Source organism: Peromyscus maniculatus, chromosome 8, assembly GCF_049852395.1.
Source record: "Peromyscus maniculatus bairdii isolate BWxNUB_F1_BW_parent chromosome 8, HU_Pman_BW_mat_3.1, whole genome shotgun sequence".
In the NCBI taxonomy this organism is placed as follows: domain Eukaryota; kingdom Metazoa; phylum Chordata; class Mammalia; order Rodentia; family Cricetidae; genus Peromyscus; species Peromyscus maniculatus.
The window spans coordinates 107,325,238-107,348,454 of NC_134859.1; the positions used below are offsets into that span (position 1 = coordinate 107,325,238).

Here is a 23,217-nt window from a genome sequence, read left to right on the forward strand (position 1 = left end):
TAGGTCCTGATTCCACTGTTAGGGGCTCCACAGACAGACCAAGCTACACAGCTGTTGTTCACATGTAAAGGGCCTAGGTCGGTCCCTAGCTGTTGGTCTAGCGTCCCTGATCTCCCATGAACTTGGGTCAGTTGTTTCTGTGGGTTTCCCCATCATGATCTTTTTTAAAAGATTTTTACTTTTATTTATTTTTCAAGACAAGGTTTCTCTGTGTAGCATTGGAGCCCGTCCTGGAACTCACTCTGTAGACCAGGCTGGCCTTGAACTCATAGAGATCTGCCTGCTTCTTACCTCCCAAGTGCTGGGATTAAAGATATGCGCCACTACCACCCAGTTCCCCGTCATGATCTTCACATACACACACACCCACACACACCCACACCCCGCCTTGCTCATACAATCCCTCCTCCTCCTTGTCAACTGGACTCCTGGAGCTCAGCCCAGTGCTTGGCTGTAGATCTCTGCATCTGCTTCCATCAGTTACTAGATGAAGACTCTCTGTTGACAATTAGGGTGGTCACCAATCTGATTACAGGAGAAGTCAGGTTCAGGCACCCTCTCCACTGTTGCTAGGTCTTAGCTGGGGTCACATCCTTGTGGATTCCTGAGAGTTTCCCTGGCACCAGGTTTCTCCCTAGTCCCAAAATGGCTCCCTCTATCAAGATATCTCTTTCATTATTCTCACCCTCAGTCCCAGCCCCAACTCAACCAACCCGATGATCCCTTATGTTCCACCCCCCCCAACATCCCCTCCCTTCCAGCCCCCCCCTTCCCCAGTTTACACAGGAGATCTCATTTATTTCCTCTTTCCAGGGAAATCCATGTGTCCCTCTTAGGGTCCTCCTTGTTACCTAGTCTCTCTTGGGCTGTGGGTTGTAGCCTGGTTATCCTTTACTTTACATGTAGTATCCACTTATAAGTGAGTACCTATCATGTTTGTCTTTCTGGGTCTGGGTTACCTCACTTAGGATGATTTTTTTTTTCTAGTTCCATCCATGTGCCTACAAATTTCATGATTTGTCATTTTTTTTTTAACCTCTGAGTAATACTCCATTGTGTAAACGTACCACATTTTTTTTTTTTTTTTAAAATCCATTCTTCAGTTGAGGGGCATCTAGTTTGTGTCCAAGTTCTGGTTCCTACAAATAACACTGCTATGAATGAACCTAGTTGAGCAAGTGTTCTTGTGGTATTATTGAGTACCCTTTGGGTCTATGACCAGGATTGGTATATCTGGGTCTTGTGGTAGATCGAGTCCCAATTTTCTGAGAAACTGCCATACTGATTTCCAAAGTGGCTGTACAAGTTTGCACTCCCACCAGCAGTGGAGGAGTGTTCCCCTTGCTCCAAAAACTCAATCTTAAGTGGTGTGTGGCGGCACACCTTCCATTTCAGCACCTGAGAGGCAGAGGCAGGCAGATCTCTGAGTTTGAGGCTAGCCTAGTCTACAGGGCAAGTTCTAGGACAGCTAGAGTTACAAAGTGAAACCTTGTCTCAAAAAAACAAAACAAAACAAACAAATCAGTCTGGTGGCTGGAGAGATGGCTCAGCCCTTAAATCACTTGCAGCTCTTCCAGATGACCCAGGTTGGAATCCCAGCACGCACATGGTAGCTCACAACTGTTTGTAACTTCAGTTCTAGGGACACCCTCTTCTGGCCTCCATGCGTACAAGGCATATGTGTAGTGCAAATACATACATGCAGTAAAAATACTTGTACATATAAAATAATAGTAATAATAACAATAGTCATAATAAATTAAAATTTCAAAATCAGTCCACTCATCCAAGAAACTCAACACATGCTCAATATGACGAACAAAGAGCCATCCACTTTAGGACACATTATAACCAAACCAACAAAAACCAGACTCACGGGGAAGGTTGAAGCAGTCCATGAGCAACCTGCCACATGTGAGGGATCCTTAGTTTCTAGCCAGAAAGCATGGAGTCCCAAAGACAGTAGGATGGGATATCCAAAATGAGAGAACAATGAAGCTGTTCTAGAAAGATACCCAGGCTGGAGGTGCAGCCTAGGGCAAGTGCCTGGCTAGTACAGACCACAACAATAAAACAGTGTTTATGTAGCAACACCCGACTGCAGGATTCCAGGTACACGAACTAGGAAGTAGGCACATCCTCAGGAAGAGGGATTAGTGTTGCCCGTGTCTGGGTAAGGGGAGAGGCATGGTCTGGTAGGAGTTGCACCTTTGGGGTGATGAGAACAGGAACCTGTTAGAGGTGGTGACCACCAACACCGTGACTGCAGAATATCATGGAATTGGTCACTTTAAAATGGAGGGGTTGGAGAGAAGAATCTGCTTGGCAATTAAGAGCACTTGCTGTTCTTCCAGAGGACCCGTGCATTTCCTACATCCTGCAGCTCACAACCACCTGTAACTCCTGCTCCAGGGGATCTGACGCCCTCTTCTGGCCTCTGCAGGCACCTGCACTTATCCCCCATACACACAATTAAAAACAAAAACAAAGCCAGGCAGTGGTGGCGCACACCTTTAATCCCAGCACTGGGGAGGCAGAGCCAGGCAGATCTCTGTGAGTTCGAGGCCAGCCTGGGCTACCAAGTGGGTTCCAGGAAAGACGCAAAGCTACACAGAGAAACCCTGTCTCAAAAAACCAAAAAAAAAAAAAAAAGAAAGAAAGAAAGAAACAAGTCTTTAAAAAAAAAAATACTAACACAAATGCCTGAAACGCATGAACTGGGTAGAAAGTATGTACGTGAATGCTAATGGCGTCACCTGGTGAGTGGCTTGTGGGGCCTTTTGCGTGCTCCAACCACCTGTGGTCCTTCACGTTCAAGTGCATTTCAAAGAGTGGCTGTGAGGGCAGTGTGATGCGTCACACTCGGCATCCAGGCAGGTGTCAGGAGAGATGGCCTCAGAAACCAAAACTGGGAGCTACTGGGCAGCCACCCCAGCACCATTGATTTTTCCATGCTGGGGGTAGGGGAACCTTCGTGGCTAGTGGAGCCAGTGGGTGGCATGAAGTGACCTGCTTCCACTCTGTCTTTTCTGCAGTAGCTTCTCCATGCTAACTAACAGGGTGCTCTTTGCTGGTTTTCTGCTTCCTCTCAGGCTAGTGGGTTTGTACGTCTTGCAGGAAGAGAAGGAGAGGCCTCGTGGTGGCCAGGTGCGTTGTGTGGAAGAGCCCTACTGGCCCTTCTTTCTAGGCTGCTCGATGTGAGGTGGTGGGGCTGCTGGCTGGGGGGAGGTCTGGGGTCTGTGTGTCTGCTGAAAGGCCAGATTCTGGCTGCCCACCCGCCTTAGCTCTTTGGTGACTGTACTCCATCTAGTGTCCCTGAAGTATTCCACCTGAAGCAGAGGAAAGCCCTTGGGACCATGCCCAAGCTTGCTTGTACTGGACCTTGGAGTACCTGCCCATCAGTGCACCATGGCAGACTTGAACACCCACAGAGCCCTTCCTCAGGGTCCCTACACCTTCTGCCATTGGCCCAAGACTCTCAAAGGTGCTGGAGAGCTGGGCCTGTTCCCTGTTAGGAGATGGCCCTCCTGGGCCTTTACAGAGATGGAGGCTCCTGAGGATCTTGCAGGAGCAGAGCAGGATATAACCCTCCCCTGTGTGAATCGGGTCGTGTCTCAACAGGAAGTGGACCCAGAGGTTTTTGTAGATGCTTCAGAGGACACAGCTGGTGGCCCAGAAGGTGCTCAGTGCCCTCCCAGCAAGCGGAAGAAGAAGGAAACAGCTGGGTTGGACACTGAGCAGGTAGCTTGAGAACACAGTTGCGCACTCACTGCCCTCCTCCCCCAGACTTTGTGCTCCTGAGTCACCACCACACTCCGAGTGTCTGGTGAGCTGAGCCACACCTGGGTGTGGCAGTGCGGACTCAGTGTGGGATTGCCAAGACTGGGGGTGTTGACCAGGCAGGGTCGTGGTTTGGTCTTGGGATTGGGAGGGCCAGTTCTAACCAAAGGTGTCTGAAGGTCAGGGACCGGATGCCACGAGGGCCTCCTGTACCACGTGTGTGTCATCCGCAGAACAGTGACTTAGGTAAGGAGACAACCTAATGTGAGGTTTGACCATTTGAGCCACTGGAGATCTTGCGGTTGCAAGCCACTGTGTAGCCAGCTGGAACTGGTTGAAGGGATGTGGTTACTCACATCACTGGTAAATCTTGAAGTGAGACTTGAGCCAGGCGCTGAGACGAAGGGAGCCTGGATGGCGCTCTCTTCTCTGACTCCCTGGTGTTGGATGCCTCCTAGTCTCCCAATATTTGTGTTTAGCCATCTGGACCTATCCCCCTGTCATGGTTTCCACAGCCACCCATCTGCCATGCACCCTTCAGCAGGTGAGAGGATACTGCTTCTGCTGGCCTCTACAGAAGGAAAAAAAAAAACTTCAAACCTCATGAGCTGTGATGGGCTTGGGAGCCTGAGCCTAAATGGAGCACCATACCATGCAATGGGAACCAGTGTTGTGAGCTCATAACCCACAAGCACTCATTCCAAATCGAGAGCAGAGCCCCGCTCCTTGCACCACATGGCTGAGAGCCAGGGGGTGTGGGAGCAGGGAGGTGGGGAGGGGACAGTGGACACACACGCTTTGCTGTAGTACCTGCAGAGAGCCTCCAAGAGCTCCCCATTGATGGTAACTGGTCATAGCCACATGATGCCACCTTGTTTGTGTCCTCTACAACTCTAGACCTGCTCTGTTCTATCAGTTCACCTTTATGATGACCTCTGAGATAGGGACATCTGTCTCCACTTAACAAGTGGGCAAACTGAGACACATGGTGGGTTAGTAAACCATCTAGGGTCACCTGGCTAGCTTGTCATGAGCTGGATGGGAACTCGGGTCTCCTAAAGCCAGCCTAGCTGCCACTGTGTCCGCACTCAGACTTGAGACGTGGACAGGACTGAGACAGCATCTTGTCTTCTCTGGTTTCACTCAGCATGTGGAGGCTATCAGTGGTGCCTGCAGGGAGCAGTGTTTGGTCAGATGACCAAACACTGCTCCCTGTGTCCCGAGCACCTGGCACACCTCGGGCTGACATTTGTCTCAGGGACACCACTAGGTGGCGGCTGACCCACCTTCAGACACTTCTGTAACCTCTTTAGTATCTGGGCTCATCTCACAGGATCTGGCCTCTGTACAGATGAGGAAAGCAATCTTTAAAAGGTTGATCAGGTGTGCACCCTGTGGCTTGGCCAGGAGTCCAGCCAGGGACAAGCTCAGGTGGTGACAGTTTGCTCAGAGGAAGGGCTGGGAAGGTGCCAGAGCGGAGAAGGCGGGCGGGGTCAGTGCTGAGTGGAAAAACAGAAGCTGGGACATGGTCTTGTCTCTTAGGCTAGCCTCACGGGTCTTACAGTCAAAGGTAGGTCTTGTCTTCATGACTTCCTGCTCACTAGAAGCAAAGTTCTATTCGAGCATGACCCAAAGACCCCACCTAGCTCGCTCGTATTCTACTTTGTCGCTGTCATCTTCTGATTTATTCTTACTGTATATGCATTGGTGTTTGCCTGCAAGTATGTCTGTATGAGAGTGTCAGATCCCCTGGAACTGGAGTTACAGACAGTTGTGAGTTGCCATGTAGGTTCTGGGAGTTGAACTCGGGTTGTCTGGAAGAGCAGGCAGTGCTCTTAACTGCTGAGCCACCTCTCCAGCCCAGACCTGTAGTCCTTTTATGTCCCTCATCCAACTTTGGAATGGAAGATCTGGAGTTGAGACATCTCCACAAATGGTTCCAACAACATCTGGGGCCAACAGGACCCAAGCGGGGAAGGTCTGATTCAGTCATGGAGGGATATAGATATCCAGGATGAAGACATGGCAGAGAGAGAGAGAGGCAAGGAGAATATGGGCAGCCAGAGTAGCGGTTCTCATCTGCTTCTCCCTTCAGTTTATTTTCTGAAACTCTTTTCCTCCAAACTCACTGTGTAGTTGAGAACGACTTGGAACTTCTGGTCCTCCTGACTCCCAAGTGTTGTAACTACTGGGATTATAGTCACGGCATGCACCACTGGACCCAGGTTAACAGCACCAGGACTGGACCCAGGGCCTTATGCACGTTAAACAGAGCCCCATTGACTGAGCTACATCTTCAGGTCCACTTTCTGTTTTGTAGCACACAGTGATGGATGCTGGTTCTCAGGCCAGGAACTCACTTTTAAAGTGCCCGAGGTACCTATCTACAGGCTGACTCACCCCATGTGCAGGTGCACCCCCAAGTTTTTGTTTCCTTTTTCCAGCTAGTATAGCTCAATGCCCAGCTACAGCTGTGGGGTCTATGGTAGGGCCTCATCACAGACTGTTGGGGTTCGAGGCATCTTGAGTCACTTGAGACAGGGTCTCCATCGACCTTCCAGAGCATCATATCCTGGACCCAGGGTCCTGACAACCAGCTCCTCAGGCTTTGGCCAAGTCCCTGAGGTGGGAAGCCTTGCCTGGGAGTCTGGTAAGTCACTCAGTGAGCCAGGGAGTAGCTGCTTCTCACTCATCCTTTAATTCACTGCCATTTTGTGCCATGCAATGCCAAGGTGTCATGTGTGGAAAGGCTGTGAATATTGCTAACGTCCCAAAGGGTCCCCAAGTGAGAAGTGGGGCCCAGTGAGGCCCAGGCTCTGGCAGAGGGAAGTGTGTGGCCCTGCCTGTCGCTTGCTCCTCAGCTCCACCACCCTCTCCCTTTGTTCAGTTACACTCTGCCCAAGCTAAAGGAGTCTGCCCAGTGTACTTGTTCTTGCAAAGGACCCTTGTTGGATTCCCAACACCCATGTGCAGGCTCCTCCTCCTCCTGCACCAGCGCACATGTAGGCAAAATTCTCATAGACAAAATCATAAAAGAACGTGGCTGTAGGTGTGACAGGTCTAAAGTGTGGTTTGGACACCAACTCCACCTGCTCGAGGATTTGGACAGGAGCCTGGAGGGAAGTGCTGGGGGTATGGAGACGCTAAGGAATAAACTAACATCTCTCTGTTTAGAGTAAAAAGGAGAAGAGGAGGAGGAAGAGGAGCCAGAGTACCACCCTTTCCTCACAGGCAGGTTCCTTGCATTCCACTTCTGGCCTCTGGAGTCTGGATGTGCCTTCAAGCCTTGGATCCCAGGACTCAGCATTGCCCCAGAAGCAAGCCCATCAAGGTGGTGTGGGTAGCCAGGCTGGCCAGTCACTGGACACAGTGGCAATGTCAGTGGAGGAGGATGGCCCTGTGCATGCTGAAGGCAGCAGCATCCCTCTGCAGGGTCACACCGTGAAGGGCACAGGCAGCCACACAGGAGGTGGAGCTCAGAGGGACCCTGTTCCCAGCAGCTACACAGAAGTTAAGGGCCCCAATACCTCTAAGCCTTCAGTGCACAAGGGCCTGCCCCAAGACGGGGACCGTGGCCCGGCCATTTCTGCCTCTAAAGGTCCCCCTAAGGTTACTGATGCATCCCTGAGGGTCCCATTACCTGAATCTAAGGGGGCGAAGTCTGAACACAAGGAAGAAGTGCCTGTGACTGCAGAGCTATCTGCTTCAGAGGTGAGCAGCAGGCAGTGGGGGCACGGAGGTGGGGTATGTCGTGTTCCCCGGGCAGGGAACTCTCAGTTACTCAGCTGTGGCTGACTGAGCCAAGAGTCAGTGCTCCACTTTGTCACGATGACTCAGGGTTGGGGTGATCTGTTTCTTCCAGCCAATTGATGCCACGGCAAAGCAGGATGGGAAAGAAACAAACAGCACTCAGAAACAGACACTGCCCCCTGGGAGGCCTGCTGCCCCTAAGCACCAACACCAGGTAGAGGCTTGACTTGCCAGGAGGTGTCCAGGATGCAGGACTCCTCTTTGTCTGCCCTGCTGGTCCCTTCCTCAGCCCACCATCCCTTGATGAGCTGCCCAGTGTTTATGGTGATGTCATGTGGGAGGCAGAGCCTGTCTCCATGGAATTCCCATGCAGGAGAGAGTCAGGAAGGCTCCCTGAGGACACACATGGAGAGTCCTGGGAGGTCCTGGGAGGAGGTGGATCCTTCCTCTTGGGTGGCCGCGTGAGACCCCGGGAGGCGCTGTGGGAGTAGAAACCAGGAGTGAGGGCTGAGCCATAGACACGGGAAGTGCCCTGACAGGGAATGGCGTGTGCCAAGGCCCTAAGGTAGAACGTGGTGGGCTGTTCTCAGAGAAAAGGGAAGCTGGTAAGGGATAGAGAGGCTGTGGACAAGTTTAAAGAGGGGCTCCTGCAGGCCATGGTAAGCAGGCCAGAAGACCCTGACAGTCCTGAGCGAGGACGCCTCTGGCCTGGCGGCTGTGAGGCATGTCTTGTCTTAAGCACTGGGGTTCAATTGCTTGTTCCAGGAAGCTGAGCTCAAGTTGTCTGACATGGGGAGGAAAACGGGTGAAACTGGGGACACCCAGCCAGACGGTCCGAAGAAGCCAGAAGAGGACAGACATTGTGCAGCAGCTTTGAAAAACAAGAAGGAGCAGAGAAACCAGAAGGCTGCTGCACCAGAGGCTCCGTCGGGGTAGGACGTGGCCTCTTGCACCGGGCCTGTGTTACGGCTCTGCCAGAGTCATGCGGCTCCCGTCATGCCCAGCCTGCATCTCATCAGTGCCTTTGGGAGGACAGCTCTGGGTGGGCCCATCTGGGACACCAGTCCCAAATCCCCTTTCCTGTTGGTTCCTGGGTCCCTAGCAGTCAGCATGATGCTCAGGAACTCTCTGGGATGAGGCCATCACAGTCCAGACTCCTAACCCCGCCCCCTGGTCCCCACTGTCACTAGTGCCTTGGAGCTGAAGAGAAGCAGCAGCCTGCTGGGGGCGCTGTGTCTGAACCTTAGTGCCTGGCACTTGCTCTTAGGGGTGTGGTCATAAGGCAGAGAAATGAGGATAGTGAGTGTGTGTGTGTGTTTTGTGCGTGTGCACATATTCCTGCATGTGTGCACGCACCCTGGCAGCTAGTGTTTCCTTCCCCTTGCTTCCCAGAACACCTAACCCGGAGGATGGAGTCACCGTGTACTTCCACGCTATTGTCTCCCGAGACTTTGCATTCAACCCTGACAACCACAGAGTGTATGTCAGAGGGGGACAGGAACTCGGGAAGAAGGGCTGGAGTGATGCTTGCGAGATGTGCTACACCAAGTGAGTACGAGAGCTTGGGGCTGTCCTGTCACTCACAGAACATCTGTCAGTGGTCATGTGACCAAAGCAGTTGGGTGTGCTCTATCCTTCCTTCCTTTTCTGTCTTTGCTTTTTTTTTTTTCTTCTGTTTTGGTTTGTTTGTTTTAAAATATCACTTTGTTGTCCTGGCTGGCTTAGAATTCATTGTAATTCTCTTGCCTCATCAGCCTTATAGACATGTACTACCATGATTGGTGAAAAATTAGTGGGTTTTTTTTGTGATTTGTTTTTGTTTTCTTTCTTTCTTTTTTTTTTAAGATTTATTTATTTATTATGTATACAGCATGTATCCCTGAAGGCCAGAAGAGGGCACCAGATCTCATTACAGATGGCTGTGAGCCACCATGTGGGTGCTGGGAATTGAACTCAGGACCTCTGAAAGAGCAGTCAATGCTCTCAATCTCTGAGCCATCTCTCCAGCCCTGTTTTTGTTTTTTTGAGACAAGGTCTCACTGTGTAGCCCTGGCTGTCCTGGAACTCACCCTGTAGACCAGGCTGGTCTTGAACTCACAGATCAGTCTGCCTCTGCCTCATGAATGCTGGGATTAAAGGCGTGAGCTGTCACCACCCAGCCCCAAAATGCGTGTTTTAGACACATTCTCCAGCATGCATTTCTTTTCCACTTCTTACTGTGGCTCTTTTTCTGGGTTCTGGCTGCAGATCATGTTCTGTTATAAAAGTGCTATAGCCTTGGGGCTGGGCTTCACGTCATGTGTCCTCTGGTAAATGGGCATATTATGTTCCTCCACAGAGACCTTGGTGACTTCGGGTCTCTCATCGAGGGCTGCATGGTCATCCCCAGGCAGAGCCTGGACAAACCCATCCCTTATAAATATGCCATTCACCGTGGTGGCAATAACAAGGATACCGCAGAGTACGAATTCATCTATGAGCAGCCGGAGAAGAAGGGCGAGCACGTGAACCGCTGTCTGCTGGTTGACTCTGCCCTCTTGGGCACTGGAGGTAAGCCATCGAGGTGCCAGAGGTCAGCTCCCGGGGTCTCTGGGGAGCAGACATGGGGTTTGGGCCTCTGCTTGGCACGGGCCCTGCCTTTCCCTGATGTTGAGTAACGCTGCCTTTGGAAGTGGGTGTGACTTAGCCCTTTACTGTGTGGAGAAACCAGGAAAGTCTTTCATCGAGGAGTTGGATCGAAGGAGCTGTATCGAGGGCTGGCCGGGATGGAGGGTGACTGAGGGTGGTAGGAGGGGCAGTGGTCTGGCTCTTCCAGGAGAGCCATGTCAGAACCACTGTCAGAAGGTGGCTTGGACAGTGACAGCCCCGTGTCCTCCTTCCACGGAACACAGGACTGTTGAGGTGAATGTGGCTCATGCCTGGGCAGTTCCTCTTGTCCACGCATCAGAGGCTGGAGTCTTGAAAGAGTTCCGTTCCTCCTGTGTGTTGTTTTAGTTCCTGAAGCAGCTCCAGACCCTGCTGGGTCACTTCAGATAGTTCTCGTGCCTTTGCTCAGGGTGGATTTGGTTTTTTCTCACTACTGAGGTTGGAACCCAGGGTCTCTGCTTTAGCATAACTTTAAAAGTATTTTATTACATTTATTTGTATACATATGTGTTTGTGTGTGTGTGCACATGCCACATGCTTGTGGAGGTCAGAAGACAACTTATCAGATGTGGTGGCAGGCACCTTTATCAACTCAACTGTCTCCACAGCTCCCATCATGTTTTTAAAGACAAGATTTTGACCATGTTACCCAGTCTGGTCTTTAAATTTGCTTTTAATTAAAAAAAATTTAAAGACTCATTTATTTTTTATTTTATGTGTATGTGTGAGTACCTATATACTATTTGCAGGGGGAAAATGGTCATCAGAACTAAATCAGACAATGTTGAAGAGAACACAGTGTTCTTCAGATACAGCTGCCTTAGGACTGATAACCACAGCCCAGCGGGAAGAGCCGGGCCCACAGAATCCTCAACCTCGGATCTTTCGAGGCACTGGCTCAGCCCTGGATTGGCTTTGCCAAGTTCACTTCTGGACAAGGACGTAGAACCAAACTCCCCACTGTCTTTTCCTCAGGGCCTCTGAGAAAGTCTTGGGTCTCCCCACATTTATGTGAGCCATGTATGTGCCTAGAAGCCAGAAGAGGGCATCAGATGCCCTAAAACTGCATTTACAGGCTGTTGTGAGCACCATATGGCTGCTGGGAACTGAACCACAGTCCTCTGCAAGAGCAGCCAGCAAGTGTCCTTAGCTACTGAGTCATCACTCCAGCTTTTTTTTTTCCCTTAAAAAGACAGGCTCTCATCCAGGTGGCAGTGGTGCACACCTTTAATCCCAGCACTCGGGAGGCAGAGCCAGGCTGATCTCTGTGAGTTCCTGGCCAGCCTGGACTACAGAGCAAGATCTAGGACAGGCACCAAAACTACACAGAGAAACCCTGTCTCAAAAACCAAAATAAATAAATAAATAAATAAAATAAAAATAAAAAAAGACTGGGTCTCATATAGCTCAGGCTGGCCTTGGCTGTGTAGTCAAGGTGACCCTACATTTCTGACCCTCCTGCCTACACCTGTCCGTTACTGGGATTGCAGGTATGCGCTTGACCTGTATGTATCCCAGCACTTTATACATGCTCAGCAGCACTCTCCAGCCCAGGCTGCACATTCCTGACCTTGGGCTGCACAGGAACACCCTGTGCCAGCTGATGGAGTGATTTTTCCTTCCTCAGGCTTTTTCCTTCCTTCCTCAGGCTGCTCCTCCTCCGTTTCTGCCTTCTAGAGGAGGCCAGGCTTCAGGGATTTGGAGCTCACCCATATTTGGTTCTTTTGTCCCCTCAGAGTGGCATCAGTATGATGACATCATCTGCATGAGGCCTCCTGGGAAGTTCCAGAAAGTTATGAATGCTTTTACTGATGGCACGAGAAAGGACCTGGTGAAGGGGAAGAAGCATGCCGCTGCCATCATGCTGGACCGGATCTTCAGTATCCTCCAGCCCTGGAGTGCCATCAACCTGCAGAGCTTTATGACCCAGTTCAAGCAGTTTGATTCTGTGGTCCGAGTGCCTAAGATCCATGACGGCCGTGCTAGGCCATGGTCCAGTCTGCAATATGATGAGAAAGAGGTACCCATTCTCCAGTCACCAGCAGCTCTGGAGCAGACAGGCAGTGTCCCTTGACCAACTAGAGGCTAGGTGACCCCTGGGCTGAGTGGGCCAAGTACAGCCATCCTCCTCAAGGGGTTCCTCTGTGCCGCACCCCTAGCATTGGTCCTGGGCTCTCCCAGAAGGGGTGGTCTTCTCAACACCCTACACTGTAGTGTGGCCGTCCCTAGGGTAGCACCTCCTATGTCCCCACCCTCCAGGGCTGGGGTCTGGGCATCTGTGGGCCTCAGTGGGAAGCACGGGAGAGAGGCAAGTGAGGCCCTCCCTTGCTCTGGTGGCTCCGTACCAGGCACTGTTGCCAGCCTCTGAATACACCCTGCACAGCTCACACACCTTTGCCTTCTGAACCAGGTGAGGAGGAACCTGTGGGAGCACGTGAAAAAACAGATGGTCCCCTTCCTGGACGGGAAGAGCAGGGACCCCCTGCCTGTCGACTGCCCTGTGAGGAGTAGACTGAAGTTGGGCCTGACCATCCTTTTCATGGTGGAAACAGTTGACTTTGCTGTCCCTAAAGCCGACCTGGTCTCACTGTGCTGTCTCCTTGTCCCGAGCACTGGCTCACCAGAAGCTCTTCACAGTGACCTGAGCCCCATCCTCAGCACCTCTCAGAAGTATTTCCTGTTTATTATTTCTTTATTTTCCATTTTATGTGTACTGGTGTTTCATGTGCCTGTATGTCTGTGTACCATATGCATGCCTGGTAGCCTAGGGAGGCCAGAAGGAGTAGGCTCTCCTGGAACTGGAGTTACAGACAGTTGGGAGCCAACTTGTGGATACTGGAAACTGAACCTGGGCCTTCAGGAGGAACAGTGCTTTTCACAGCGGGCATCTCTCCAGCCCCCTGATCATTACTGTTTTCTCTGATAGTTTCACTGGGTAGCCCAAGCTGCCCCAGACTCAGGAGATTTCTGCCCCCAGCTTGCCGAGTGCTGGATTTTGGGTATGAGCCACCACACCTGCTCAGGGAGCTGTGGGTAGTGGTGCCTGTCTGTAGTCCCAGGTACTTGGCAGCTGAGGTGGAAGAATCCTGTGAGCCTGTGAATTTGAAGCCAAGCTGGGCATCTTGAAGTAAATGAATACACGGAGTGTACGAGAAGCCTAGAGTGCTTCCACACATGTGTCTTGGCTTCTGTGGAAGCCCCAGGGATGTGTTTCCTTCTGCTCTGTCTGGCCACGGAGATTAGAATGCGAGTTATCACTGCTGGGTCACAGTAGTTTGTAGAGGACCTCCTTGAGCCCAGTGACCTTGCCTTGGGCTTTTCCCAGCATCCTTTGTGGCTAGTTTGATTCAGACTTGGAAGTCACATCAGGTAGCAGTCCTGAGCAGCTCTTACTGGGCACCAGCCTTTTGGCTTCATGTTTTAGACGCCCGTGATTACACATTTTGTGAAAGATATTCCTCAGCCATGGAGTGCAGACAGAGATGACTAGCTGCTGTGGAGATTCGTGAGGGTTGCTGTAGGGTGGGGCTGGGGTACCCTAACATTCTTATGACTCCTGGGGTGGACCCTGTCCAGCCATGCAGTATTCCTTGTGCTCTGCAGAAAGTGATCATAGACCACTGGGCCATCCTGCCCTCACTGATGCCTACATTCCCTTCTAGATGGCGTGCGTACCTGATAAACCTGTGCCACAGGTGCACAACTGAGGGGGTCGACCACTGGCTGGGCACCTTACCTGTCCTGCACTACTGCATGCAGCAGTCTCCACCCAGGAAGGCCTCTAAGAGCCAGCCCGAGGACACCTGGGCAGGCCTGGAAGGAATCTCTTTCGCACAGTTTCGGGACAAAGCTTCCCCTAAGTGAGTTGAATAGCTGCTCTTCGGACGCCCATCCCAGATCCTCAGGCTGTGCACATGGTGCCGTCAGTCTCCTGTTGTCACTGGAGTCATTGCTGCTTGATGAGCATTGATTCTATTCTCTGCCTAGTTATTTGGGGGGTGTGTGTGTGTGTCTGTGTGTCTGAGTTTGTTTGTGTCGTTCTGTCTTTCTGTGTGTGTGTGTGTGTGTGTGTGTGTGTCTGTGTGTCTGAGTTTGTTTGTGTCTGTGTTTGTGTCTTTCTGTGTATGTGTGTGTGTGTGTGTGTAGCTCAGAGGATGACCTCCAGTATTTGTCCTTTGTTCCATGTTAAGGCTGTGGCTCTGTTCTTCTTTTCTCATTATGTATGCCCAGGTGGTGGGTGCGTTGTTCTCTGGCGTCTTCCTGTCTGTGTGTCCCATCTCCTCACAGGAACACTGGGATTCCACCTGCTCGTCCTATGGGTATTTTAAACGTATCTGAACTCAGGTCCTCATACCCACACAGCTAACGTTTTTACGCTCAGTCCGTCTCCCCAGTCCCTGCCTAGCCTAGTTATCGCCAACAGACAGAGCTCCCGGGGAGAAGGCTCTGATGCTTGCCTAAGCAGACCACTAATGGTAACAGATTTCCACCGGGGCCTCCCCTCTGATAAGAAAAATCTTACCTTGGGTTGGGGATTTAGCTCAGTGGTAGAGTGCTTGCCTAGCAAGCGCAAGGCCCTGGGTTCGATCCTCAGCTCAAAAAAAAAAAAAAAAAAAAAAAAAAAGAAAATCTTACCTCAAGTTCAAGTTCTGTAGAAAACTTAGATTCAAGGTATCCAATCTATACTTTTTCTTTTCCTTTCTTTCTTTTCCCTCCTCCCCCACTTCCTCGATCTCTTTCTCCTTCCCCTCCCTCTCAGCGAGTCTGGGCCTGCTGGAAATCTCCCTGTATGCTGCAAGAGTCTCATGAAAATGTCTCCACTATCTCTATTGTGTCCTCTGTGTGAGCATGAGTGTGTGTGTGTGTGTGTGTGTGTGTGTGTGTGAGTGTGTGTGTGTGTGGTGTGTAAGTCAGTCCACATACATGTGATGAGCATGTGGCAAGTGAGGCCAGAATTTGAAGTTCTAAGTAGAACACTAACTGAGAAGAAATGTATTTCCTAAAAATCTCCCCTGAACTTTTGCAAAGTGCCGTCATCATCACCAGCTGGCGGAAGAACCACCTTGCAATTGAGATACAAACATCCATATTTGCAGCTTCTAATTTCCATAAACTACTAAGTATGATTTATTTGGTAGAGCAGAAGTTAAGACCTCAAGTGACCCTGAGCAAAGCCTGACTCTGAAGTCCACTTAGCTTTACAGCGTCTTTCTCGTACATAGACTAGGATGCCTTCACTCATGCACTGAGGGAACCAATTCTTAGGGAGACCCCTGTGTGGTCAGGGTTGTGGGTAGCTCAGAGTGTGACAGGCAGCACCTGTCCTCTGCCTGGGAGGTGGGCATCTGCCTGGAGAGTGGCATTATGGTCAGGCTTGGAGCAAGTCCAGTGTCCCCTGCCATGATGCCCTGGACACAGTCTGCAAAGCTAAAGGTAGGCCTGGAGGAAGCTGCTGTCTTTCCCGGAACTTTAGGAGTAAGAGTGGTGTGTGTACTGTGGGGTGTCATGGTGAACCCTGGCCGCTAGAGGGATAGGTGTGGGGTCTGGGAGTCTTGGGGATACAGGGGTCAGAGGTGGGGACCATGATCTGCCTACAGTATGTGGGGACAGTGGCCATCCCGTAGGGCAGAGGTGCTGAGAGCCAAGACAACTGCTGGATGAGAACCCACTGCAGGGTGGGCACAGAAACAGGGATGAGCCAATCACTCCGGGAACTCGGATCTCAGCTTCTGCCAACTGAATCCACCCTGAAACTGAAACTCTGCCCAATTCTACCACTGATCTCGGGGTGGGATGAAGGAGAGAGCCCTCTTGGTCTGTAGGGAATAGTCCAGTAGCCAGCGTACCCCTGGAAGTCCAACTGCCCCTGTTTTCATTCGATCCCGGACTGACTGTGATTTCCATGAGGCATGGCAACCCTTCAAGTGGGACTGTCCAACCCCTCCTGGTTCTGTCTTGCTTCATGTGTGTTCCGGCACTGTGGTCTCACCACGCCCCGCGCTGTCTTTCCTCAGGAGCCAGGTTCTCCAGTTTATGCAGCCTAGGATGGCCCTGCTGCAGGTGGATGAGTACCTCTTCCGCTCCTGGTTCAGCCTCGTTCCTCTGGAAAGCTTGACTTCCTACTTGGAAAACTCCACTGAATACTTGAGTCATGTGCCTGCTCGCCTCCTGGATTGTTTTCAAGGGATTTCATACCGGCTCCGAGGGCTGGGGAAGATCTCCAACCAAAACTTGGAGGTGTGTTGTGGGGAGCAGACCAGCAATTGCTGGCTTAGCAAGGACAGGGTGACTGCTACAGTGCCGGAACTGTCTGTGGAGGAGTGCTCGCCTCATGAGTGAGAGCCTGGCTCTCATCCTCAGCACCACAAGCAGTGAGGGGGGCCAGTGAAGGACGGAGAGAGAAAGAGATTTATTCAGATGTGGTGAGGTTTATTTAGCTAGGTTTGATGAGGTTTGTCTAGCCAGGTGTGATGAGGTTTATTTAGACAGGTGTGGTGACATTTCCTAAGGGAAAAGGTTGGTTTGCCTGAGTTAACTCTATTTTCAGTAAACAGAACTTGAGAAATCAATAGCTTTTTAAACTTCTGTTTTAATTGTTTGAAACAGTTGTGCTGGGCAGAAGTACAAACAGTGTGGGTGTGAACTTGTTTCCTATCTGTTGTCATTCATCCCTCCCACACTATTTTAGATATAGAGTTTTATGTAAAGTGTTTGCCATACAAGAGTGAGGATCTGAGTTCAATCCCCGGAACCACCAGGAAATGCAGGGCACTGTGGCCTGCACTCTTACTCCTCAGCGGGGCGGCAGTGATGGGAGGATCCTTGCTTACTAGCCAGCCCAGCTCAACTGGTGATCCTCAAGCCAATAAGAGACACTGTCTCAAAATACGGTGGGCAGCTTCTGAGTGAGAGCACAGCCTCCACACGTGTGCACATGTGGGCATGCTCATAGAGTAGGAAGAGGTAGTTTTGTGTCCTCCCTTTACCAGTGTGGAGCTATTCCTCTGAAGAGTAGCTGCTTTGAAGGGAGGAAAGAGCAAGAGAGTGTTCCATGTGTACACGGGCCTTTTCTGGTCTTGTCTCAGCAAGCACAGCATGGCATGATCACACCCTCCTCCTCTTCACTGTTTTAGGATATCGAGCGCATCTTTAAAATGCTGATTCACCTTGTGGACATTTATCAGGACACGTAAGTAGGAAGACCAAGGGCAGCCTTGGCTCCACAGAGCTCTGGGAGGCCTGGTGGCTGCCCCTGCTGGCCTCAGCTTCCCCCATATGCTGTTTCAATGGGAGATTGCAAACTAACATCATGCTTTCCAAGCTATTAAGCACCATGTCCATCTTCAGCTGCTGGAACCTACCCCTGCTCCCTTGCTGTGCATCCCTTCCCTGTACCTGTTACACCTGAGCCCTGCATCTCATTAGCAAATCAAGTCAGAGCAGACAAATCGAAAGCATTACTTACTGTTCCCCTTGCTGTGACAAGACCCAGACAAATGCTGTTGGAGAAGGGTGTGTTCTGACTCACTGTCAGGGCACAGTCCATACTGTCCGGGACACACAGTCCATACTGTCCGGGACACACAGCCCATACTGTCCGGGACACACAGTGTATACTGTCGGGGACACAGTCCATACTGTCAAGGCACAGTCCATACTGTCCGGGACACACAGCGTATACTGTCGGGGACACACAGCGTATACTGTCGGGGACACAGTCCATACTGTCGGGGACACAGTCCATACTGTCGGGGACACACAGTCCGTACTGTCGGGGACACACAGTCCGTACTGTCGGAGACACACAGTCCGTACTGTCGGGGACACACAGCCCATACTGTCGGGGACACACAGCCCGTACTGTCTGGGGACACACAGTCCGTACTGTCGGGGACACACAGTCCGTACTGTCGGGGACACAGTCTGTACTGGTGGTGAAGCCCTGGTGACAAGAGCGTCAAGCAGGGCTTGCATTGCCGCTGAAGTCAGGAAGTGGAGAGACGAGCACTGGTGGTCAACACTTTTTCTGCTTTTCTTTCGTCTGGAGCTGCCATAAGCTGGAGTCACAGGCACTTGAAGTGCTGGGGCCCAGACTCAGGGTCACCCGATAGAGCAACGAGTGTTCTTGACTGCTGAGCTTTCTCTCCAGCCCACCCAAGCCCCTTTGTGCCTTTTGCAGTACTGAGGAGGAACCCATGGCCTCAGGCCAGGCGAACAAATCTCTACTCATTCCATGCACAAACCCCACACAGAGGACTTGCTTTTTTTTTTTTAACTTTAACATTTCTTTCCCTGTCTGTCTTCTCATTTCTCAACTGTTCCAGTGATTTCTCTGCCACTCTTTGTGAACAGGATTTTTGGGGAGACCCAGCTGCAGACCTACTTAACCGAGTGTCTGACCATCCATGAAACTGTCTGCGACATCACAGCTGACAGGAAGTTCTACGAGATCCCTGCCCTGTCGGCTGAGCTTGTCTGTAAAATGCTTAAGCTTAAACCTCCAGGGGTAAGTGAGATTTGCACATCTGTATACACAGTACGGCCTGTGATACTGTGTGGGAGTGCACAGGCTTCCTGCAGAAGTACAGCCTGTGATACTGTGTGGGAGGGCAGGACTTCCTGTAGACTGTACAGCCTGTGATACTGTGTGGGAGGGCAGGACTTCCTGCAGACTGTACAGCCTGTGATACTGTGTGGGAGGGCAGGACTTCCTGTAGACTGTACAGCCTGTGATACTGTGTGGGAGGGCAGGACTTCCTGCAGACTGTACAGCCTGTGATACTGTGTGGGAGGGCAGGACTTCCTGCAGGCTGTACAGCCTGTGATACTGTGTGGGAGGGCAGGACTTCCTGCACACTGTACAGCCTGTGATACTGTGTAGGAGGGCAGGACTTCCTGTAGACTGTACAGCCTGTGATACTGTGTGGGAGGGCAGGACTTCCTACAGAAGTACAGCCTGTGATACTGTGTGGGAGGGCAGGACTTCCTACAGAAGTACAGCCTGTGATACTGTGTGGGAGGGCAGGACTTCCTGCAGACTGTACAGCCGGTGATACTGTGTGGGAGGGTACAGGCTTCCTGCAGACTGTATAGCTGGCGATACTGTGTGGGAGGGTACAGGCTTCCTGCAGACTGTACAGCCGGTGATACTGTGTGGGAGGGCAGGACTTCCTGTAGACTGTACAGCCTGTGATACTGTGTGGGAGGGCAGGACTTCCTGCAGAAGTACAGCCTGTGATACTGTGTGGGAGGGCAGGACTTCCTGCAGACTGTACAGCCTGTGATACTGTGTGGGAGGGCAGGACTTCCTGCAGACTGTATAGCCTGTGAATCTGTGTGGGAGAGCAGGACTTCCTACAGAAGTACAGCCTGTGATACTGTGTGGGAGGGCAGGACTTCCTGCAGACTGTACAGCCGGTGATACTGTGTGGGAGGGCAGGACTTCCTGCAGACTGTACAGCCGGTGATACTGTGTGGGAGGGCAGGACTTCCTGCAGACTGTACAGCCTGTGATACTGTGTGGGAGGGCAGGACTTCCTGCAGACTGTACAGCCGGTGATGCTGTGTGGGAGGGCACAGACTTCCTGCAGACTGTACAGCCTGTGATACTGTGTGGGAGGGCAGGACTTCCTGCAGACTGTATAGCCTGTGAATCTGTGTGGGAGGGCAGGACTTCCTGCAGACTGTACAGCCTGTGATACTGTGTGGGAGGGCAGGACTTCCTGTAGACTGTACAGCCTGTGATACTGTGTGGGAGGGCAGGACTTCCTGCAGAAGTACAGCCTGTGATACTGTGTGGGAGGGCAGGACTTCCTGCAGACTGTACAGCCGGTGATACTGTGTGGGAGGGCAGGACTTCCTGCAGACTGTACAGCCTGTGATACTGTGTGGGAGGGCAGGACTTCCTGCATTCAGTACAGCCTGTGATACTGTGTGGGAGGGCAGGACTTCCTGCATTCAGTACAGCCTGATGCAGTCGGTTTGAAAGGGGAGGAGACTAGCTCTGCACTGACTCAATCATCATGAGTTTATTGGGGCCCTGCTGCAGCTGAGCTCTCTCCTGGGCATGGAGGCTTCCTGGGCTTGGGTAGGAGGGAGGCTGTTGGTAGCAGCACTTTGATGTCCACTGGCGGAGCCGGGGCCCGACCCACTATGGCAGGATCCTCCTTTCCCATTGTTCACAGAAAACCCTGGGGACCATCCTCCCACCTCTAAGCACATGTTCATTCCTGGTTTTCCCTATGGGAACTTTCTCTTCATTTGACTTAAACAAAGTAACCAGTCCGTGTCCCGTGAGACTGCCCAGTGCCCCTGCAGCCTCATCAGCTTCCAACTCTCTGGGCTCCTCACAGTCTCTTTCTTCACAAGTCACAACTTTATTGACAGGAGGTATAAGTAAATGTATATTATTTGGAGGGGAGATTTCAAGACAGGGTTTCTCTGTGTAGCCTTAGCTATCCTGGAACTTGCTCTGTAGACCAGGCTGGCCTCAAACTCACAGAGATCCAGCTGGCTCTGCCACCACTGCCAGCTTTAAATGCATATTTTAATGTTATTCCTTTTGATTTTTCTTATCAAAATTATACACATACATATTTATCGTGTGTGTGTGTGTGTGTGTGTGTGTGTGTGTGTGTGTGAGAGAGAGAGAGAGAGAGAGAGAGAGAGAGAGAGAGAGAGAGAGAGAGAGAGACGAGGAGACAGACAGACTGGCATACAGAGACACAGAGACCCCGCCATGGCGTGGGTGTGGAAGTCAGGACAACTTGTAAGAGTCTGTTCTCTCCAACACATGTGTCCTGGGGATCCAACTCAGGCCTCCAGGCTCCATGGTGACCACAGATTCTGAATTCCTTTCTCATGTGTCCACAGGGTACCCCAGACGGGCTGGCTGCTAAAGCTCATGAAGACTTGGTGACAAGCACTCTCCAGGAGGCCCTGAACACCACAAGAAAATGGCTGCGCCGCATGCTCAAAAGCAGCATGTTCTATACCGGCTTAGCCTCTGTCCGCTTCACCTATCCTGAGGAGATGGCGGTAAGCCTTCCTGGGAGTTGTGAGGCTGCCAAAGGCACACAGGTGTGGACGTCAGATACCAGGAGCCATCACTGCTGTCCCAAGAGCTGTGATCATGGCCTGAAGCCTAGCCACTGGGTCCCTTCTGTAAAGAAGGGTCTTTGACAACCCATGGACAGATGGAAAGTGCTGTGGACCTGGCTGGGCCAGGTCCCCCTTGCTGTGAGATGATGGAGACAGCAGCATCAGGAATGCACTTAAAGCAGGGAAGGGGGGGTGGGGGATGATTTGTGAGGAGTAACGCTTGGAGCTGTGAGGGGTGTGTGTGTGTGTGTGTGTGTGTGTGTGTGTGTGTGTGTGTGTGTGACATTGGAAATGGAAGGCAGAGGTAAGCAAGGAAGTTCTTTTGTGGGGAAACAGCCCAATGTGCCTGCAGAAAGACTGGGAAGCTAAGGCCCTGCAGATGGGTTTGGGTTTGGTCACAGGGGTTGGCAGTTCTTGGGCTCATTGTCTGGAAGTGTCCCCAGCTAACATGACAGTCACACAAGTGTGAGAGGCACATCCTAAGACAGCCAAAGAAAACTAATGGAAAAGGTGCAGACCCCCGCCTAGGGCTTGGGTTTAGTGAGTAGGCCACCAGTGTTCATTTTTCAGTCCTGACACTTGTGCCTCGTTGTATAAGATGTGACAAGGACAGGAGTCAGGAAGAGCCCTGTAGTTCTCCAGCCATCTCTGCAGCATTTCTTTTTTCTTTTCTTTTTTTTTTTTAAACACAAACTTTTTTTTAAGATTTATTTATTTATTATGTATAGAGCATGTATGACAGCAGTCCAGCAGAGGGCACCAGATCTCATTACAGATGGTTGTGAGCCACCATGTGGTTGCTGGGAATTGAACTCAGGACCTCAGGAAGAACAGCCAGTGCTCTTAACCTCTGAGCCGTCTGTCCAGACCTCTCTGCAGCATTTCTGTAAGGCTGAAATTACTCTGTGTTTTGAAAAGAATACATTGCAGGCTTTCTAATGATCTAATTCTGCATCAGTGCCTAAGTGGAGTGGGCTAATCTATACTTGAAATAAATTTTTATGGAAGATGAAGTTAAGAAGATTTTGGGTTTTTTTTTTTTTTTGGAGGAGGGTTGTTTTCTTTCTTTTTCTTTTTCTTTTCTTTCTTTTTCTCTTTGAGACAGAGTCTCTCTGATTTAATCCTAACTGTCCTGGAATTCTCTCTGTAGACCAGGCTGGCCTCATGCTCACAGGAATCCCCCTGCCTCTGCTTCGAGTGCTGGGATTAAACGCATGTGCCACCATGCCCAGGGGTTTTGCTTCTTTTATGGGAGAATGGTGGGTAAATCACAACAGAAACAGCTCCGTAGCTCAGGAGTAAAGAGCCATTCAGTGGGAATCAGCAGGAATGCTGAAGGAAGTAGCCAGGTCATCCGGCCAGGATCTTGCTGCAGATGGCATGTTAATCCCAGGAGGAAAGAGCACTAACGGGGGAATTGGACCCAAGTTCTGCATGGTTGACCCAACCATCAGCCTTGAAAAGAAAATGGTCACTTTGACCGGGCTGAGAGGCGGAAGCACTCTGAGGTGTTTGGTTGGGAGCTGTGGAAAGGCGTGGATAGCTGACCACGAGGGACCTACAAGTACCGTCTCATGAGGCTCAATGTAGTTATGTTTCTTCCAAAGAGATTTTAACCATGGGATCCCAGGAAGGGAAATCAAGAGATAGCCTCAAAAATCATCGGCCTGTTAATGAATCAAAAGATAACTTCTAAAATGATCGGCCTTTCAAAATTGTCAACATTATAAATGAAGGGAAGGTACTTTTCTAGAAAAGAGAACATGATCACTAAATGAAATGCGTAAATCCTGACTGGATGGTGGAGCCAAACAGCACACAGGTGGATCAGCACAGCACAGGGACAGCTCATACATCTCTGCTCTCCACACTCATGCCCTTGAGAGGACCGCACCTCAGGGAAACAGAGGCTTGCCTGGACGTGTCGGGCCAGGTGGTGTG

The 23,217-nt window shown here is 51.1% G+C and overlaps 1 protein-coding gene across 7 annotated transcripts in view; it reads left to right on the top strand.

Annotated features, from left to right (window-relative positions):
• The window catches only part of LOC121831601 (E3 ubiquitin-protein ligase RNF213-like), a 112,894-nt gene that overhangs the window by 19,934 nt on the left and 69,743 nt on the right, over positions 1-23,217 (top strand). For 4 of the 7 annotated variants that reach the window (XM_076543882.1, XM_076543884.1, XM_076543886.1 and 1 more), the window contains exons 4-16: positions 3,622-3,741; positions 6,955-7,491; positions 7,643-7,744; positions 8,296-8,462; positions 8,923-9,078; positions 9,869-10,080; positions 11,913-12,196; positions 12,587-12,846; positions 13,839-14,036; positions 16,191-16,413; positions 17,310-17,365; positions 18,529-18,682; positions 21,049-21,213. In XM_076543882.1, the coding sequence (XP_076399997.1) occupies positions 3,622-3,741; positions 6,955-7,491; positions 7,643-7,744; positions 8,296-8,462; positions 8,923-9,078; positions 9,869-10,080; positions 11,913-12,196; positions 12,587-12,846; positions 13,839-14,036; positions 16,191-16,413; positions 17,310-17,365; positions 18,529-18,682; positions 21,049-21,213 (2,634 nt within the window). The remainder of the gene's footprint in view (positions 1-3,621; positions 3,742-6,954; positions 7,492-7,642; positions 7,745-8,295; positions 8,463-8,922; positions 9,079-9,868; positions 10,081-11,912; positions 12,197-12,586; positions 12,847-13,838; positions 14,037-16,190; positions 16,414-17,309; positions 17,366-18,528; positions 18,683-21,048; positions 21,214-23,217) is intronic. The other 3 variants (XM_076543885.1, XM_076543887.1, XM_076543888.1) reach the window with 3 other exon arrangements.